This window comes from Leucoraja erinacea, chromosome 4 (assembly GCF_028641065.1).
Source record: "Leucoraja erinacea ecotype New England chromosome 4, Leri_hhj_1, whole genome shotgun sequence".
Lineage (NCBI taxonomy): Eukaryota > Metazoa > Chordata > Chondrichthyes > Rajiformes > Rajidae > Leucoraja > Leucoraja erinaceus.
Window position 1 is genome coordinate 12936138 of NC_073380.1, and position 15963 is coordinate 12952100.

Below are 15963 nucleotides of genomic sequence, written 5' to 3' on the forward strand. Positions count from 1 at the left end.
CTCTCTTAGTCCTGAATGTGAGGGACCTGTATCTCTGGCCTGAGGGTAGAAGATTGTATTGGCTGTGCAGTGAGTGAGTGAGTGGTGTCTGAGGCTATTTATGTTCCTTGTAGTTTAGTCCCTTCTATTGCAAATACTGATCAGTGGTTCCTGCTCCAGTCCCATTATTTTACTGCTCATTGATATGATTTTGTTGAGTGGGTTGCGATGGATGTTGGATAGTGACCCAGCAGGCTGGCATATTGAAGGTTATTACTTATTCAATGAAACATTTGTAAAAATGCACTTACAGTTTTACATAATTCGTGAGTTGCAATAATTTTGTGGCTAAAATTGCCAATAGGTAGTCGCTTGGTGAAGTCACTTGAAAGCAATTAAAGGTTGACAGAAATGCTGGAGGAACTCAGCGGGTGAGGTCTGAAGAAGGGTCACCGATTCCTTCTCTCCATAGATGCTGCCTCGCCCGCTGAGTTCCTCCAGCATTTTTGTCTACCTTCGATTTTTCCAGCATCTGCAGTTCTTTCTGAAAGCAATTAAAGGTAGCCTTTGTTACTAATCAGTCACCGTATGTTTGTAGGTACATTAAGGTCATATCTATATTATTGCTTCTCAAACGTTTGTACCCTCTGGAAATGCATACAACTAAATCAAATGTTGAGATCATTTTTTTCTCATCAATTTTTAGTTGGGACAACTTCTGGCTGCAACTTGCAAAGAGCTACCTGGCCCAAAGGAAAGCAGAAGAACTGCCAAAGACCTCTGGGACGTCGTTGTTCAGATCTTTTGCTTGTCGAATCAGCACAAGCGAATCAATGATGGAAGAATCAGTTTAATAAAATATCGAGAATCCACACTCGGGATCATGAGAAGGTAATTCTTGATTAGAACGGGAGTCAAGGATTATGGGGAGCAGGCAGGAAAATGGGATTAGGAGACAGAGATCGGCCATGATTGAATGGTGGAGTAGACATAGATACATAGACAATATTGAATTTCTTCTTGAATGCTATGTTGTATTTTTATTAGTGTGCTGCAAGGACATCTGAATTTCCCCTGAATAAGGGGATTAATAAAGTCTAATCTAATCTAATCTAATAGGTGCAGGAGTAGGCCATTCGGCCCTTTGAGCCAGCACCGCCATTCAATGTGATCATGGCTGATCATCCTCAATCAGAACCCCGTTCCTGACTTCCCCCCATATCCCTTGATTCCGATAGCCGTAATAGCTCCATCTAACTCTTTGGGCCGAATGGCCTAATTCTACTCCTATAACGTGTGAACTTGTAACTGTTTAATCTGTCAGATTTCCACCTCACTTCTATTGTGCACAGTTTAGCATTTTAAAATCAATCAATCTAATTTGCAAAACATTCTTATTGGGAAATGTTATATGCTAAGAATTATCAGTCAGCACTTGTCAAATGGGCGGCACGGTGATGCAGCGGTAGAGTTGTTGCCTTGCAGTGGCAGAGACCCGGGTCCGTTCATGACTACGGATGCTGCCTGTATGGAGTTAGTACGTTCTCCCTGTGACCTACGTGGGTTTCCTCCGAGATCTTCGGGTTTCTCCCGCACTCCAAAGGGTTACAGGTTTGTAGGTTAATTGGCTGGGTATAAATGTAAATTGTCCCTAGTGTGTGTAGAACAGTGTAAGTGGGCGGGGATCCAAAGGGCCAAAGGGCCTGTTTCTGCGCTGTATCTCTAAACTAAACTAAACTAAATAACAAAGATTAACAGCTAGGAAGAGTGCTCAACCCAATCTTTGGAATGTTCCTAAAGGGCCTGTCCCACTTTCCCGAGTTATTCACGAAATTCTCCCGAGTTTTCAAACTCGCAGAATGTTCGTAAAGAGTCCGTAGGAACCCGTGGATATATCGTAGCGGCTCGTTATGCCAGCCGTAGGTACTCGACGCTATTTTTTTACTCGTGGACATTTTTCATCAGGCCGAATAAACGTCCCGACTTACCTGATGCCCCGAGTACCTACGGCTGGCATAACGAGCTGCTACGATATATCCACGGACTCCTACGGACACGTTACAAACATTCTGCGAGTTTGAAAACTCGGGAGAATTCGTGAATAACTCGGGAAAGTGGGACAGGCCCTTTACTATAGTTATTAAATGTTAAGTGCTCTATGCTATAGTGTGCACAATAACTCAATAGTTTACAGTTTAATGACAATTGAATAAAGCCCTGTTGTATTTTACGAACTATAACATTTAACACAAGCTTTCTTTCTCACGGATTTAGGAGCGAACTAGTGACTTTCATTAAAAGACTGAGTGTAAGCATATCTTATTTGATCTTGTTTCCCTTTCTATATTATGTGAAGTCATTCATTACGTTTCTCTTGCAGTTTATTAAGCTTAATAGTTTCGTTTAGAGTTACAGCAGAGAAACAGGCCCTTTGGCCCACCGATTCTGCGCCAACCAGCGATCCCCGCGCATTAACACTATCCTATACATCAAGCCAATGAACCTACATACCTGTACATCTTTGGAGTGTGGGAGGAAACTGAAGATCTCGGGGGAAACCCACGGGGAGAACGTACAAACTCCATACAGACAGCACCCGTAGTCGGGATCGAACCCGGGTCTCCGGCGCTGTACCGCTGCCCACAATTGTAGGGTACTATCTGTGTGGTGTTTGCGCCTTCTCCCTGGGTTCGGTTTCCTCCCACATCCAAAAGATATGCGGATGTTAGTTGTAGCTTACATATATTTTGCCTTATTTTTTCAAATTCAAGATATAATTTATAAATAAGAGGCAAGCAAATAAGTTCATAAGTGATAGGAGCAGAATTAGGCCACTCAGCCCATCAGGACTATACCATCATTCAATTATGTCTTGTCTATCCCTCTCAATCCCATTCTCCAGCCTTCTCCCCATAACCCCTGATACCCTTACTAATCAAGAATCTGTCAATCTCCGCCTTAAAAATATCCATTGACTGCTTTCTGTGGCAATGGACTCCAAAAATTCACCACTCTCTGACTAAAGAAATTCCTTCTCATCTTTCTAAAGATATGTCCTATTCTGAGGCTCTGTCTGGCCTCTAGTCCTAGACTCTCCCGCTAATGGAAGCACCCTCTCCACATCCACTCTATCCAAGCCTTTCGCTATTTGGTAAGCTTCAATGTGGTCCCTCCCCCCCCCCCCCCCCCTATCCTTCTAAACTCGAGTACAGGCCCAGTGCTGTCAAACGCTCATCATATATTAACCCACTCATTCCTGGGAACATTCTCGTGATCCTTCTCTGGATCCTGTCCAATGCCAGAGTAAAACTTTAAAGTCTTACAAAGTAAGTTTTATACTCACTGTGAGGTATTTAACTGCTTTTTAGAGGACGCTCACAGAAAATAATTACAATCTTGGGCAGATTTAATTTTATGAATGGGAAAAAATGACATCTTTTGTTTTTTTGTTTCAGGATCCATTGATTCTCACAATACTGATCTCCCTTTTCGTGAAGTTACACAATATCGTCCGGGTTTGTATTATTAGTCAATATTTTAAATGAAGACAAATATTAGAATAATAACTAGCTTTAGAACAATTAATTTTACAATATTAATGGTGCCAGTTGGCTTTTATTAATACGATTATTTTGTTTCAGGATGACATTGTAAATGATGCCACTGCAGAGTATATGTCCATTTGGCCGACATCTGTCCCAAAGTAAGTGAAATTATCACTGCATTAATTAAGTGGGTCTTCTATGGTCTACATGTGTGAAAGGTGTTCATCTGTACACCATTTTATTTTCTCTTAAAGTCATACAGAATTAAACAGGCCCTTCAACCAAATCGACCAAGATGCTCCATCTAACCTAGTCCCAATTGCTCAATATTTCTCTAACCCTTTCCCACGTAAGCGCCAGTCCAAGTATCTATTAAATGTTGTCATTGTACCTGCATTAACTGTTCACTTCCTTATCTATGTATCTCCCTCTCCCCTGATATCAGTGTGAAGAAGGGTCTCGACCCGAAACGTCACCCATTCCTTCTCTCCAGAGATGCTGCCGGTCCCGTTGAGTTACTCCAGCATTTCACAATCACAATAATACTTTATTAGCCAAGTACGCTTTGCAACATATACGAGGAATTTCATTTGCCGAGTCAGTCATACAAATAAAAAGCAACCGAACACACAATATACATTTTAACATAAACATCCACCACCGTGACTCCTCCACTTTCCTCACTGTGATGGGAGGTGAAAAAAAGTTCAAATCTTTTCCCTTCTGTCTTCGGTTTAAACCAACATCTGCAGTTTTAAACCTTCCTATACATGAACTCTTCCTTTGGCAGCTTATTCCATATACCCACCACCATCAGAAATCCATGGAGTCATACATACAGTGTAGAAGCAGACCCTACGGCCCAACTTACCCACACCGACCAACATGTCCTAACTACACTAGTCCCACCTGCCTACATTTGGTCCATATCCCTCCAAATCTGTCCTATCCATGTACCTGTCTAATTGTTTCTCAAACCTTGCCTCAACTACCTCCACTGGCAGCTTGTTCCATACACCCAACACCCTTTGTGTGAAATGTTACCCCTCATGTTCCTATTAAACCTTTCCCTTCTCATCTTAAACCTATGTCCTCTGGTTCTCGATTCTCCTACTGTGGGCAAGAGACTCTGTGCGTATACCCGATTTATACCTTCGTGTCCCTCATATTCCCATCTTGTCCCTTTAACCTCTGGTTTTTGATTTCCCCCTCTGTAGTGAAAAGATGATGTTCGTTCACCCTATCTGTTCCCTTCATAATTTTATACACAGCTCTTCAATCTGTTTTGTCCCACAAACAATAGACAACAGGTGCAGGAGTAGGCCATTCGGCCCTTCGAGCCAGCACCGCCATTCAATATGATCATCCACAATCAGTATCCCGTTCCTTCTCTTTAAACATTTTAAAACATTTTCTTCGCTTTTGATTTCTAAGCTTGCAGTCGGTGGACGTTGAAGCTGTTGCCGTCACAATGAAGGAGATAGTCACTTATTCATTGAGCATCAACTCCAATAACCATTATTGGTTAACTACCCAAGCAGATATTTACTTTGGTAAGTGTGATATATTTTAAACCCCAATCGAGCTATTTATTCAAGGAGGCTTTTAGTGTCACGTGTGCGAAGTGCAAACACACAGTGACATTTTTTGTCTTGCAAACAGTCCAGTAAAGTGTTGCCACACCTCAGCACATCGCCGATGAGCAAGTGCACAGATATAGTCCGATGATCCCGCATGCAAGAGGCACCATATTTTGGCGCGATTTCCAAAGTCCGGACCAGGCTATCGTTATGAGCGGTGCCCGTTCCAGGCTGCTGCAGGGCCTCCAGCCGTCACCTTCCTTGGATCGACCAGCGAACCGTCTTCCCTCTCCTCACCTGTCCACCATTGTACCTCGGGGGGGGGAGCCTGCCGCAGTCGGCTTCAAAGACTCGATAGGCCAGCCTCCGGTCCCCTCTCCTCCCCTACCCGTTACATCCATTGACATCTCTGGTGTTGTGGGGAAGAGCAGGGGCCAGCTCGGCTCGGTGGCTCCCTCTTGTAGACTAGTCTGCCAGGTCTTACGTTCCACCGCTTCGTTTTGGCAGCTTCATTTGGTAAGTGTGGTTATTGTAGAAAGATAAATATGTGGTGAGGACCTTTGTAACCAATAACTTCTTTCAAAGTATAATTACCGCAAACAAGACAACCAATTTGCATTAATGCCCCACAAACAGTAATGCGGGACGATGGGCGGAATGGCCTAATTCTGCTCCTGGAACCTATGATACAGCAATCTTTTGTCTGTTTTTACATCCAATTGAAACCTAAATTTGGACGGTTAACGTACCAAACTCAATCAAACTAGTTTAGTTTAGAGATACAGCACGGAAACAGGCCCTTCAGCCCACTGTGTCCACATGCCGACCAGCGATCCCCGCACATCAACGCTATCCTTCACACACTAGGGACAATTTACATTTACACCAAGCCAATCTACCTACATACCTGTAAGTCTGGAGTGTGGGAGAAACCGAAGATCTCGGAGTAAACCCACGCAGGTCACGGGGAGAACGTACAAACTCCGTACAGACAGCACCCGTAGTCAGGACCAAACCTGGGTCTCCGGTGCTGCAAGCACTGTAATAGACAATAGACAATAGTGCAGGAGTAGGCCATTCGGCCCTTCGAGCCAGCACTGCCATTCAATGTGATCATGGCTGATCATCCCCAATCAGTACCCCGTTCCTGCCTTCTCCCCATATCCCCTGACTCTGCTCTTTTTAAGGGCCCTATCTAGCTCTCTCTTGAAAGCATCCAGAGAACCTGCGCCACCTGAGGCAGAGAATTCCACAGACTCGCCACTCTCTGTGAGAAAAAGTGTTTCCTCGTCTCCGTTCTAAATGGCTCTCCTTATTCTTAAACTGTGGCCCCTGGTTCTGGACTCCCTCCAACATCGGGAACATGTTTCCTGCCTCTAGCGTGTCCAAACCCTTAACAATCTTACATGTTTCAATGAGATATTCTCTCATCCTTCTAAACTCCAGAGTGTACAAGCCCAGCTGCTCCATTCTCTCAGCATATGACAATCCCACCATCCCGGGAATTAACCTTGTAAACCTACGCTGCACTCCCTCAAGAGCAAGAATGTCCATCCTCAAATTAGGGGACCAAAACTGCACACAATACTCCAGGTGTGGCCTCACTAGGGCTCTGTACAACTGCAGAAGGACCTCTTTGCTCCTATATTCGATTACTCTTGTTATAAAGGCCAACGTGTCATTCGCTTTCTTCACTGCCTGCTGTACCTGCATGCTTACTTTCATAGACTGATGAACAAGGACCCCCTGATCCCGTTGTACTTCCCCTTTTCCCAACTTGACGCCATTTAGATAGTAATCTGCCTTCCTGTTTTTGCTACCAAAGTGGATAACCTCACATTTATCCGCATTAAACTTCATCTGCCATGCATCTACCCACTCCCCCAACCTGTCCAAGTCACCCTGCAACTCTACCGCTGCGCCACCATGCTGCCCTACTTTTTTTACAAAAATTCTATTAGCAAGGCACAGACACTGACGGAGTCCAAATGAAAGAAATTTCATTTGAATGGCTTGATGTTTTAAATATATAAGCATTATAAAATATATTTAGCTCCGATTCTACTGTTGACGTATAAAATATGTGTTAAGACATATTGCTCATGTGGAACTTTTTATTTTCTAATCCTTTAGCAACCAATCAGTTTTCCGCTGCCCTGCACTTCTACATACAAGCTGGTGCCATTTGTTCGGACTTCTTCAATAAGTGTGTTCCATCTGACGTGTACACAGACATGGTAAGGGGGAGACAAAAAGACACCAGGTTTCTTCATGGTGCTCTGTCAATTGACCCATCGAGTCCGCGCTGACTGGCGATCCCCGCACAATTACACTATCCTACGCACTTACACTATCCTACTCACACCAGGAACAATTTACAATTTTACCAAAGCCAATTAACATACAAGCCTGTACGTCTTTGGAGTGTAGGAGGAAACCGGAGCTCCTGGTGAAAACTCACGCAGGTCAAGGGGAGAACGTACAAACTCTGTACAGACAAGCACCCGTGGTCAGGATCGAATCTGGATCTCTGGCGCTGTAAGGCAGCAACTCTACCACTGCGACATTGTGCCGCTCTCTTGCACTTGGGCCAAAACAATCCCATATAAGCCTATTTTGCAGCCTTTGCTACACACGCACAAGCACTTATCTAATTGTCGTTGCATTTCCTTTTTTTAAGGTGCTGAAGAGAATGATTAAATGTTGTTCGATGTTAAATTGCCACACACAAGTAAGTAGAGAATATTCATTCGAGTTTGTATTATCTCAAGCTATAACATAGAAGTTTATAATAATATGTTGTTTGTTAGTGAAATTCTGAACCTCCCGAATGGATACAGCCCAGTCCATCACACACACACATCACGCTGCCTCGGAAACGCCAGTAGCATAATCAAGGACGAGTCTCACACCAGCAGAAGGCACATCTCCAGATTCGGGGACAGTTTCATCCCAGCTTTTATCAGGCAACTGAACCATCCTTCCAACAACTAGAGAGCAGTGCTGAACTACTATCTACCTCATTGGTGACCCTCGGACTATCTTTTATCGTACTTTACTGGCTTTATCTTGCGCTAAACATTATTCACATTATTCCCTTTGGCATGTGTAGGAAAAATACTTACAAGTGAGAGCTAGATAAGGCTCTTAAAGATAGCAGAGTCAGGGGATATGGGGAGAAGGCAGGGGTACTGATTGGGGATGATCAACCATGATCACATTGAATGGCGGTGCTGGCTCGAAGGGCGGAAGGGCCTAATCCTTCACCTATTGTCTATTGTATCTGTACACTGTGGATGGCTCGATTGTAATCATGTATTGCACTCAACAAAAGCTTTTCACTGTAACTTGGTACACGTGACAATAAACTAAACTCAAACTCAAGATCGAAAGAATTGAGGACTAAGAGATAAATGGGAATGAAAGTCTGATTCCTCAACTGAGAACATGTTGGGAGCCATCGAATAGCTGACAGTGGGAATACTGAATTACCGCTTGCTATCTTTCATTCCATATTCTTTCATTTATCATCTTGCCTCCTTCCCCACTCTATAACAAAAATGCATCTTGCTACTTATAACAAGGCTGCTCCATGCATATCCATGTGATGTGCGAGAGTCATACAGTGTGGCAACGGGCCCTTTGGCCCACACCGACTAACACTAGTCCCACCTGCCTGTATTTGTCCCATATCCTTCCAAACCTGACCTATCCATGTACCCTTCTAATTGTTTCTTAAACGTTGCGATAGTTCCTGCCTCAACTACCTCCTGGGTGGGAAGGAATATTTGAAAAGGCAGCCAGGTTTTGCCTGTAGTATAATTGTCTCAATATTGATTATTGGCTTGTACCATGGACCTAAATATGTATGAATAGCACCGTAACTCTGATCAAATCGCTGTTTAAGTTCTTCATGATCAGGGATAAGGTTTAAAATTATCTTCCCAGTGACTTCAGTACAGGCCATTGGGATTACAGATCCCATAACAATTCGATCAATTATCCCTAATGAAATGAGTCTGGAGATAGTTGTATTGTAGATTCATTTTCCTTTAAAAACTTTTAAGATGGCTTGACTTCAATTTATCCTGTGTGAAAAGAGAGGCAACTTGAAAGTAAGCATGCAGGTACAGCAGGCAGTGAAAAAAGCGAATGGCATGTTGGCCTTCATAACAAGAGGAGTTGAGTGTGGGAGCAAAGAGGTCCTTCTGCAGTTGTACAGGGCCCTAGTGAGACCACACCTAGAGTATTGTGTGCAATTTTGGTTTCCAAATTTGGGGAAGGACATTCTTGCTATTGAGGGAGTGTAGGTTCACCAGGTTAATTCCCGGGATGGTGGGACTGTCATATGTTGATAGAATGGAGCAGCTGGGCTTGTATACTCTGGAATTTAGAATGATGAGAGGGGATCTTATTGACACATAAAAGATTGCTAAGGGCACACTTGAAGCAGGAAACATGTTCCTGATGTTGGGGGAATCCAGAACCAGGGGCCACAGTTTAAGAATAAGGGGTAAGCAATTTAGAACGGAGATGAGGAAAAACTTTTTTACACAGAGAGTTGAGAGTCTGTGGAATTCTCTGCCAGGAATTCTCTGCCCGGTTCTCTAGATGCTTTCAAGAGAGAGTTGGATAGAGCTCTTAAAGATAGCGGAGTCAGGGGATATGGGTACAGGAACAGGGTACTGGTTGTGGAAGATCAGCAATGATCACATTGAATGGCGGTGCTGGCTCGAAGGGCCGAATGGCCTACTGCTGCACCTATTGTCTATTGTACACTATCTATTCATGCCTTATTAAATCTGGTCAGGGAGATGAAAGAGTTTGTAATGTGTATGTAGTTTTGCACAACTTTCAACGTGGCAACACATCAAATCAGTACTGAAAATGTATTTCCGTTTTTAAATGACAAACCTTTAAAACTGGTTTCCTTTTTGACCAGGTGGCGATATTGTGTCAGTTCCTCAAAGAGGTGGATTACATGACTGCTTTCAAGGCTCTACAAGAACAAAACAGGTATAGGTTGCTTCTCAGACTGGAGGCCTGTGAATAGTTGTGTGCCTCAGGGCCAGTTACTGTTTGTCATCTACATCAATGGATGAGAACATGCAGGGCAAGATTAGTAAGTTTGCTGATTATACAAAAGTGAGTGGTTTTGCAGAAAGTGAAGATGGTTGTGAACGATTGCAGCAGGATCTGAATGGATTGGCCAGGTGGACTGAGGAATGGTTGATGCAATTTAATACAGAGAAGTGTGAGGTGTTTGGGAACAAGGGCAGGACCTACACAATAAATGGTAGGCCTCTGGGTAGTGTTGTAGAGCAGAGGGATCTAGGAGTCCAGGTGCATGGCTCCTTGAAGGTTGAGTCACAGGTAGATAAGGTGGTCAAAATGGCTTTTTGCATTTTGGCCTTCATCAGTCAGTCTTGAGTATAGAAGTTGGGAGGTCATGTTGCAGTTGTATAAGACGTTGGTGAGCCAGATTTATAATATTGTGTTCAGTTCTGGGCACCATGTTATAGGAAAGATATTGTCAAGCTTGAAAGGGTTCAGAAAAGATTTACGAGGATGTTGCCAGGACTAGAGGGTGTGATCTATGGGGAGAGGTTGAGTCGGCTGGGTTTCTATTTCATGGAGTGCAGGAGGATAAGGGGTGATCTTATAGAGTTGTATAAGATCATGAGAGGAATAGATCGGGTAGATGCACAGAGTCTCTTGCCCAGAGTAGGGGAATCGAGGGCCAGAGGACATAGGTTCAAGGCGAAGGGGGAAAGGTTTAGTAGAAATCCGAGGGGTAATTTTATCACACAAAAATGGTGTGTGTGTGGAACAAGCTGCCAGAGGAAGTAGTTGAGGCTGGGACTATCCCATCGTTTAAGAAACAGTTAGGCAGGTACATGGATAGGACAGGTTTGGAGAGAGTAGACACAAAATACTGGAGTAACTCAGCGGGTGTGGCAGCATCGATGGAGGGAAGGAATTGGCGACGTTTCGGGTCGAGACCCATCTTCATTTTTCCAACATCTGCAGTTCTTTCTTAATCATGTTTGGAGAGATATGGACCAAGCGCAGGCATGTGGGACTAGTGTAGCTGGGACATTGTTTGCCGGTGTGGGCGTGTTGTGCCAAAGGGCCTGTTCGCACACTGTATCACTCTGACTCGAGTAACAAAAATCCTACAAACAATAAAAAACTGCAGATGCTGGAAATCTTGAATTATGATAGAAAATGCCAGAGATATTCGGATAGGGTATCTTTTTTTTAGTTTAGTTTAGAAATACAGCGCGGAAACAGGCCCTTCGGCCCACTGAGTGTGTATTGACCAGTGATTCCCACACATTAACACTATCCTACACACACGAGGAACAATATTTTACACACACACCAAGCCAATTTACCTACATACTTTTGGAGTCTGGGAGGAAACCAGAGCACCCAGAGAAAACTACACAGTCACGGGGAAGATGTATAAACTCCATACAGACAGCACCCATAGTCGGGATCGAACCCGGGTCTTTGGTGGTGCAAGCGCTATAAGGCAGCTGCATCACCGCTGCATCACCGTGCCGTCCCATGGCGGCATTGTGGCACAGCTGGTAGAGCAGCTGCCTCACAGCGGCAGAGACCTGGGTTTGATTCAGACCTCGGGCGCTATCAGTGTGGAGTTTGCACCTTCTCCCTGTGACAGCGTGGGTTTCCTCCGGGTGCTCTGGTTCTCACTCACATCACAAATACGTGCGGGTTTGTAGGTTAATTTGACCCTCTGTAAATCACCCCCTAGTATGTAGGAAGTGGATGCGAAAATGAGATAACATAGAACTAGTGTGAACTGGTGTTGATCGATGGTCAGCATGGACTCAGTGGGCCGAAGGGCCTGTTTCCATGCCGTATCTCTAGACTCTAAACCGAATGAAACAGATTTCAGATTGATGATATTTCATCAGAACATGGAAACATTTGAAATAGAACAGGTTTTAAATTGCAAACACAATTCTGCCCGCCAAGCAGTGTTGCCTGTACACTATTACTATCCTACACACACTAGGGACAATTTACAATCTTTACCAAAGCCAATTAACCTGCAAGCCTGTACGTCTTTGGAGTGTGGGGAGGATACCGGACCACCCAAAGAAAACTCACACAACTCACGGGAGAACGTACAAACTCCCTACTGACAGCACCCGTAGTCGGGATCGAACCCGGGTCTGACGCTATAAGGCAGCAACTCTACCGCTGCACCGTTGTGCTTTCGGTAATAACTTGGTGTTTTATTCATATTTCAGTCATGATGCGATGGATTCTTATTATGATTACATCTGGGACATCACAATCTTGGAATACCTGACGCGTATCCTTTTCATTTTGGTGTTGTAACCTGTGTGCAGGATGGAACTGCAGATGCTAGTTTAAACCAAAGATAGACTCAAAAAGCTGGAGTAACTCAGCGGGTCAGACAGCATCTCTGGAGAAAAGGAATAGGTGACGTTTCGGGTCGAGAGCCTGTAGTCTGAAGAAGGGTCTCGACCCAAAACGTCACCTATTCCTGTAATTTGTGTGATTGTTTTGCGACTTACTAAATGTTTTATAATCTAGCAGAATAGCCTTTTGCACCACTTAGTCAGAAATATGACCCATCATATCCATTTTAACAAGGTTTGTTTCTATAGTATCTTTCTCTTTTAGATATGCTTGCAGGTACTTGAACGTTTTTAATAGAAGGAAGGATTAATTTCTATACATGTACTTGGTCATCCCCGGTTTTAAATGTTGCCTGTCTGAATGTAGCAGTGGGCAGTCACGGTGGTGCAGCGGTAGAGTTGCTGCCTTGCAGCGCTGGAGACCCGGGTTCGATCCCGTATGTACGGAATTTGTACGTTCTCCCCGTGACCGCCTGGGTTTTCTCCGAGATCTTCGGTTTCCTCCCACACTCCAAACAGTTAGACAGGTACATGGACAGGACATGTTTGGAGGGTTATGGACCAAGCGCAGGCAAGTGGGACTAGGGTAGCTGGGACACTGTTGGCCGGTGTGGGTGAGTTGGGCCGAAGGGCCTGTTTCCACACTGTATCACTCTGATAATTGGTACGGGCTAAATAAGGTGGACAAGGAAGGCATTAGATAGACATGCTTTCTTTCTCCAATTTACTTCACTTAAGGTCATGTGCCGAATAATCGCTCTGATTTAATGAAACAAGAATATAAATATGGAGACAGTTTTGGGATAATAACTATTGTGATTTCTTGCCCAAACAAAATGATGGTAACATTGGTAACAAACTTTGTAAATAGAAAACTGTTTGTTACCAATGTTCTAAATTAATTAGAAATATGTTTATTTCTCAAAAGACCACAAAAAACTTTATAATATTTCACCTTGAACAGCGAGAAACATAAACACCATAGTGTAGTGTTTTAATATTGCTAATTTGCAGTTTAGTTTAGAGATACAGCGTGGAAGCGGGTCCCACGCCCCGTGCATTAACACTATCCTACACACACTAGGGACAAATTACATTTTATACCAAGCCAATTAATCTACAAACCTGTATGTCTTTGGAGTGTGGGATGAAACCGAGGAAAACCCACGCAGTCACGGGGAGAACGTACAAACTCCGTACAGACAGCACTCGTAGTCGGGATTGAACCTGGGTCTCCGGTGCTGGGAGGGTGCGAGTCTTCAGATAGGTTTTATTGCAAGGGTTTGTTTTCTTTGGTTTGTTGGGGTTTTAAATCATGTGAAAAGTAAAATAACCCACATGTATAACAGGGTGAATTGTCTGTTTTAATCTATTTAACAGAACGTGGTCTGATGAAGGGTCTCGACCCAAAACTTCACCCATTCCTTTTCCCCAGAGATGCTACCTGACTCACTCCAGCATTTTGTGTCTTGTCTCCAATACCAGTGGATGTTTATGGGGTTGCTTCACAATGCGGAAATTGCACTGCTGAACAAGGGTGGAAACGTTGAAGAACAGAATGCACAATATTACATTATGAATCCATAGTGTGTAATCAATTCATTTCAGACTACTCGGTGTAGTTTGACTACTTTGTGTTCCATCAATTAGAGGCTCCAAGTACATTTATTTTTGAAAATTTACATGCATGGTATTTTGAAGGCATGCAGGTTAAATCTAGAATGTCACTTCTAAGTACTGAACTCTTTGGCTTTAAGGGGGACACAGCAGGGCAGCTGCCTCACAGCACTAGAGAGCCACTTTTGATCCTGACGTCAGGAGCTGTCTGTGTGGAGTTGGCACATTCTCCCTGTGGATTGTCCCTGGTGCATGCAGTGTAGGCTAGTGTAATGTGGATCGCTGGTTGGCACAGACCCGGTTTCTTCCCGTGCCGGTTTGTAGGTAAATTGGCCTCTTTTAGTTTAGTTTAGAAATGCACGCTGTGGAAACAGGCCCTTCGGCCCACCTGGTCTGTGCCGACCAGCGATCCCCATTGCACTAACACACACGAGGGACAATTGACAAGTTACAGAGGCCAACTAACCTTACAAACCTGTACGTCTTTGCAGTGTGGGAGGAAAGCGGAGCACCCAGTAAAAACCCACGCAGGTCAGGGTTGCAATGTGCTAACTCCGTACAGACAGTACCCGTGTTCAGGATTGAACCCGGGTCTTTGGCATTGTTTACCGCTGCTCTACCGCTGTTTTAAATAAAAAATTCTCCCTAATCTGTAGGGAGTGAAATTGACAGTGGGATAACAGGACTGGGTGGCAGTGTGAACTGTGAGGAGGATGCAGGGTGACTTGGACAGTTTGGGTGAGTAGGCAGGTGCAGCTTAATGTGGATAAATGTAAGGTTATCCACTTTGGTGGCAAAAACAGGAAGGCAGATTATTATCTAAATGTGTCAAGTTGGGAAAAGGGCACCCCCACAATGTGGATTGTGGAAATGTCGGAGACCCTGCACTTGGAAAGAATCAGACTTAATGGACAAACAAGAACTTTTTGTCAGAATATGGTCTCCATTCATTGACTATTTGAAGGGGTAGATCGGTTCAGCATGGGAACCTAACTGAAGTTTGAACTCAGGATCAGATGAAAAGTTATACAGGGTACTTTATAATTTACAAACCTATCTCCAATGGTGTATTATTAGTAAATCATTCCATTCTTTTTTTATCTTGACATTTGTGGGGTTTTTTCTTTCTTTCTTACTCCCTATCTATTAAAAAAAAAACTAGAAACCACAATTGATATTAATAATGTACGACTGATATACATGAAATGTTTTTACCATAATATGTGTTTACTTCTAATAAAAATATTATAATTAAAAAAAATTTAAATGGGTAAAGGGAAAGTACAACGGGATCTGGGGGTCCTTGTTCAACAGTCACTGACAGTAAGCATGCAGGTACAGCAAGCAGTGAAGAAAGCGAATGGCATGTTGGCCTTCATAACAAGAGGAGTTGAGTATAGGAGCAAAGAGGTCCTCCTGCCTATGTACAGGGCCCTAGTGAGACCACATCTGGAGTATTGTGTGCAGTTTTGGTCTCCAAACTTGAGGAAGGACATTCTTGCTATTGAGGGAGTGCAGCGTAGGTTCACGAGGTTAATTCCCAGGACTGTCATATGTTGATAGATTGTGGTGGCTGGGCTTGTTTACTCTGGTGTTTAGAAGGATGAGAGGAGATTTTATTGAAACATAAGATTATTAAGGGTTTGGACATGCTAGAGGCAGGAAACATGTTCCCGATGTTGGCGGAGTCCAGAACCAGGGGCCATAGTTTAAGAATAAGTGATAAGCCATTTAGAACGGAGATGAGGAAAAACCTTTTCAGTGTGTGGAATTCTCTGCCTCAGAGGGCGATGGAGTTCTCTGGATGGTTTCAAGAGAGTGTTA

The 15963-nt window shown here is 43.7% G+C and overlaps 1 protein-coding gene across 6 annotated transcripts in view; it reads left to right on the forward strand.

The window, feature by feature from the left end:
* Positions 1 to 15963, forward strand: part of ints8 (integrator complex subunit 8) — a 77815-nt gene that overhangs the window by 58529 nt on the left and 3323 nt on the right. For all 6 annotated transcript variants that reach the window (XM_055633688.1, XM_055633693.1, XM_055633692.1 and 3 more), the window contains 9 exons: positions 686 to 870; positions 2254 to 2287; positions 3435 to 3494; positions 3621 to 3682; positions 4959 to 5077; positions 7238 to 7341; positions 7785 to 7835; positions 10047 to 10120; positions 12388 to 12452. In XM_055633688.1, coding sequence (XP_055489663.1) covers positions 686 to 870; positions 2254 to 2287; positions 3435 to 3494; positions 3621 to 3682; positions 4959 to 5077; positions 7238 to 7341; positions 7785 to 7835; positions 10047 to 10120; positions 12388 to 12452 — 754 coding nt within the window. The remainder of the gene's footprint in view (positions 1 to 685; positions 871 to 2253; positions 2288 to 3434; positions 3495 to 3620; positions 3683 to 4958; positions 5078 to 7237; positions 7342 to 7784; positions 7836 to 10046; positions 10121 to 12387; positions 12453 to 15963) is intronic.